Source organism: Mandrillus leucophaeus, unplaced genomic scaffold (genome assembly GCF_000951045.1).
Source record: "Mandrillus leucophaeus isolate KB7577 unplaced genomic scaffold, Mleu.le_1.0 Scaffold424, whole genome shotgun sequence".
Lineage (NCBI taxonomy): Eukaryota > Metazoa > Chordata > Mammalia > Primates > Cercopithecidae > Mandrillus > Mandrillus leucophaeus.
Window position 1 is genome coordinate 2,290,854 of NW_012104521.1, and position 4,996 is coordinate 2,295,849.

Below are 4,996 nucleotides of genomic sequence, written 5' to 3' on the forward strand. Positions count from 1 at the left end.
TGTGTGTATATATATACATGTGTGTATATATACGTATATGTGTGCGTATATATGTATATATACACACACATACGTATATATATGTCAGATTGTCATAACTGGAATGCTTAGTTTGCAAAATTGCCTAAAAAAAGGTTGAAAAAAGTATTAACCACATCAATGAAAAGTCACCAGAATAAAAAAGGAAGTCCCCTTTAATGAAAACCTTACAAAATTATCCCAAATTACACATGATTTTTAATGGACTACAGCCACTCTTCTGTATTTCTATTTTATTTCTTGGACAAGAAGAAAATATATTTATGCAAAGGGTAGTTAGCATTTCCAACCACTAACACATGGCCTGTAAAAAAAAAAAAAAAACCATTTTTCTGTTGTGCAATAGCCCTCTGTTGAGCAGCAATAATGTACAATGTGTTAGTTTCCTGTTCCTTTACTAGAGCCTTCCCTTTCACTCACTGCCCAGACTAGTTATTCCTTGGATATAAAGTTATAATACTGAGTTTCAATCTACTTCCAAAAATGTTTAGGCCTGTCTTAAGAAATAATCATAGCAGTTTGCTAATAAGCAGAAATGCACTGCCAGTTGAGGATGTTGTCACAAGTGACTAAAAAACATATAAATCAATCTGTGACCAAGGAAGAAACAATAAATTTCTTATGTGTCCAAAACATTATGGTTGGGATCACAGCTGTAAGATGTTGAACCGTCATCAAGAGAATAATGTCAAACACTGAACTTCTGGATGATTTCCATAAAAATAACATTTTGCTTGGGGTCAGTAGTTTTTATGGAACTTTGGAATGGTTTTCGCTGACAATTTTTTCAAGTTGAACTCAAACACCTCCAAAATGCTCCTCAATATGGAAATATTATGTAATCCAACCTTTGCAGCCATCTCCTTCTGAAAACTAAGCACACAGCATGAAAACTAGTATTTTTCCCTTTCTGTTTGTACAGTTTTATAAAATTTAAATTATGCTACGTGTTCAGAAAGGTAAACTTACTCTTCAATTTTCCCTGTTTGGTTATTATATTCAAGTCAGCACATCAAATGTGTACTCATTAAATCCAGCATGGAAAGAAGGCCCTGATCCCTTCTGTAGAAATCTTATCAACCCAGCAAAATTCTTTTCAGTGAAAAGAATAATGGAATCGAATAATCAGAATATAAGTAGTTCGGCTTAGGCCTAATAGTTGACTCTAATGTTGTTTGTTCCTTTCTGTATGTCTGAAACAATTTGCTTCACCCTTGGATGAATTCTGATTTTTGTTAATTGTCCTTTTAGATTCCAGAATTTGAAGGTATATTGTGCTAAACCCAACAAGGAAAGCTTTCATAATGTAACTGGAAGGTTTTATAAATACAATCTCATGACAAAGCTAGATGTGGCATAAAATCATTAATCCAAGGAGACCGTATTGGCGTTGTATACCTATGCAGTATTAATAATACCACTCCCTAGGATTCTGTAACCGGAGCCCAAGAAAAGGAAAGCCAAACCACTGAATTCAATATTTGCAGCCTACTTTGGGACATGAAAATATTTTGGTTCTCTCTTGCAAACAATTTCTTCAAAATATTTTTGTCAAAAGTGACTTATTTTAGAAAGTCTAATCTCAAATTTTAAATGGCCCAGTATGTGGGATCCATATTCAGAATTTGTCATACCTCAGGGAATAGTTGATTCCTAGTTTTTGTTTACTATAATATTGATTTGAATCTAAGTAATTTCTCATTGGGATATGTTTGTTTATGGATGTTACTAAAACCACGCCCTCGGACTATACTGTAGACTGCATATGTAAAAGGTGTACACGATAACAAAGCATCCAATTAATTCACTATTTAGAAATAAATAAAAGTAATCATCCAATTTAGTGCCAGGTTTATCTACTTTGATCAAATTATTCTCTTCTTTTAAAACTCCCAGCAGTTCTCCAATGCCGACAGAATAAAATCCAGTTCTTCAAGTGGCTCCCTGTTGGCTACAATAATACCTTTTCACATCCAAACCTTTAAAGTCATGTTGATTCCACTTTTAAAAATTTCTCCTCTCATAATGTGAATCTCAGTTAAATCTATGCTTCAAACCCAGCTCCAGGTCAGGGGCCTGCATGAAATCCAGTATACATGCGATAAATATCTACTCATTTGCTGGATAGAGACTCAACCTGCCCTGGTAGCTTGTACCAGAGGGTTATTGATCAGTTATAGTCATCATCACCCTGCAAGTAGAGAAATTACAATCCAAATTAATTTCAACATACAAATATTTGTGTTAAAATACAATTATCTTGTTATTCATCCTAAATTATTATTTCTGCATTTGTTATGCAAATAAGTTCTCTTCTCTTAGATAGCAGGCAAATATCTTGACAAATTATAACTATGTAACTGCTACTTGGAAAAACATTAAATACAAAATGGTGCCTTAAAAATAGGAGCCAGATAAAAAAATCTCTCCATTTTTTTTTTTTTTTTTTGAGATAGAATCTCCCTCTCTTGCTCAGGCTGGAGTGCAGTAGCACTGTCAGGGCTCACTCTCACTGTGGCCTTGACTTCCCAGGCTCAAGCAATTCTCCTACCTCAACCTTCTGCATAGCGGGGACACGGGCATGCACCACCATGCCTCATAGATTTTTTAAATTTTTTGTAAAGATGAGGTCTCACCATGTTTCCCAGACTGGTCTTGAACTCTTGGGCTCAAGCAATCCTCCCACCTCACTCTCCCAAAGACCTGGGATTACAGTGGTAAGCCACCATGCCCGACCAAAATATACATTTGAATAAATGTTTTCAACAGCAAGAAATCTGTCTAAAACTTTCCATGAAACATGCATAAATAACTATCATGTAAAATAAGTTCCAAACTTAGAAGAACAAAACTATTTGGATTTCAAACTGTCATATGTTAGTTGTCTTATTATATCATATATGTGCTTCACATTTACATTGTTTGGAATACACCACGGACTTAATAATGGTTGAATTATTTAAATAGTAGATATTTAACATCTATCATTATGATATATAATCCAAGGGAAATTTAAGTCTTTTTTAATTTAATTTTTTAAAAAATAGAACATAATTGAATGTAATTTTTAAAAGACTATCCTTTCATTTCAGGAAAAAAAGGAAGGGAGAGGAAAAGAAAAAAACCTAATAAAGGAGAAAGTAAAGAAGCAATACCTGACAGCAAAGGTCTGGAATCCAGCAAAGAAACCCCAGAGCAAAGAGAAAACAAACAGCAGCAGAAGAAGCGAAAAGTCCAAGATAAACAACAGAAATCGGTATCAGTCAGCACTGTACACTAGAGGGTTCCATGAGATTATTGTAGACTCATGATGCTGCTATCTCAACCAGATGCCCAGGACAGGTGCTCTAGCCATTAGGACCACAAATGGACGTGTCAGTTATTGCTCTGTCTAAACAACATTCCCAGTAGTTGCTATATTCTTCTTACAAGCATAGTTAACAACAAAGAGCCAAAAGTTCAAAGAAGGGATACTTTCAGATGGTTGTCTTATGTGCTTCTCTGCATTTTTAGAAGACAAGAAATTTTTGTACATATTATCAGTAGGCTATAAGATGTAACAGCGTAATGATGACATCTGGAGAAGAAACATCTTTTCCTTATAAAAATGTGTTTTCAAGCTGTTGTTTTAAGAAGCAAAAGATAATTCTGCAAATTCAAAGACACACTATCCCTTCAAAACAGATAGGAGATCAGGGAAGAGAAACATCCTTCAAAGGACGGTGTTGTTTTGACCGGGAGATCTAGAGAATGCTCAGAATTAGGGCCTGGCATTTGGAATCATAGGATTTATCATCACAGAAACAACTGTTTTAAGATTAGTTCCATCACCCTCATCATGTATTTTTGTGAGAAACACAAGAGTGCATACCAGAATTGAATATACCATATGGGATTGGAGAAAGACAAAATGTGGAAGAAATTGTAGAGCTGGAGACTACTTTTGTGCTTTACAAAACTGTGAAGGATTGTGGTCACCTGGAACAGGTCTCCAATCTATGTTGGCACTATGTGGTTCAGCCTCTGTTACCCCTTGGATTATATAATATCACCCTGTAAACATGTGCCTGTAACTTACTTCCAAAAACAAAATCATACTTATTAGAAGAAAATTCTGATTTTATAGAAAACAAAAAATAGAGCAAGGAGAATATAACATGTTTGCAAAGTCATGTGTTTTCTTTCTGAATGAGGGAAAAACAATTTTATTACCTGCTTAATTGTCCACCTGGAACTAAAAGGGATACTACTTTCTAACAAGGTATATCTAGTAGGGAAGAAAGCCACCACAATAAATATATTTGTTAATAGATTTTAAAGTTTTGTTCCCTTTGTTTTATTGTTTGTTTTATTGAGAAATTCTTATTCTTAGAGACTCATGAATTAAGAAAGAGAATTCTGCTAACTCAGAGAACCTGGTTCCTATTCAATTCAGAATATATTACATTTCTCAGTAATATTTGTTTTTTGAATCCACCTTTATCTGAGCCTATGGAGATTTACTTATAGGGTACTAGGAGATATTTATTCCATTTTCTTATTTTAATCAACATTCTAATTATAGACACATAGGCCTCACTAACTGATTTCACTGCTCCCCCTTCATTGCTTAGAAATGAGCATCATTTCTTGTATGTCAGATCCCCCTGAATCTTCAACATTTAGTCTTTTCTAAATCTCTATATTTTCTATCTGTGGATCTCTTTAGGGGATTGAAGTCACCCTAGCTGAAGGCCTCACCAGTGTTTCACAGAGGACACAGCCCACCCCTTGCAGGAGGAGGTACCTCTGAGCGTGCAGCACAGAATTTCATGACCCACCTTAAACTTCCTGTTGTCATGGAAGGATGCACAGCTGCTCTGCCCACCGTGATTCCTAGCCCTCTCAAGATCACTGCTTTCTGACGAATTTGCAATGGCTCTGGCTTCTGGCTGCCTATTTCCGGGCACCCTTTCTC

General features: G+C 35.3%; 1 protein-coding gene across 1 annotated transcript in view; it reads left to right on the top strand.

Annotated features, from left to right (window-relative positions):
- RSPO3 (R-spondin 3) overlaps window positions 1-4,355 on the top strand; it is a 78,055-nt gene extending 73,700 nt beyond the window's left edge. Inside the window, exon 5 of the mRNA XM_011993076.1 lies at window positions 3,132-4,355. Coding sequence (XP_011848466.1) covers window positions 3,132-3,319 — 188 coding nt within the window. The 3' untranslated portion in view covers window positions 3,320-4,355. The remainder of the gene's footprint in view (window positions 1-3,131) is intronic.
- Window positions 4,356-4,996: the final 641 nt, after the last annotated feature.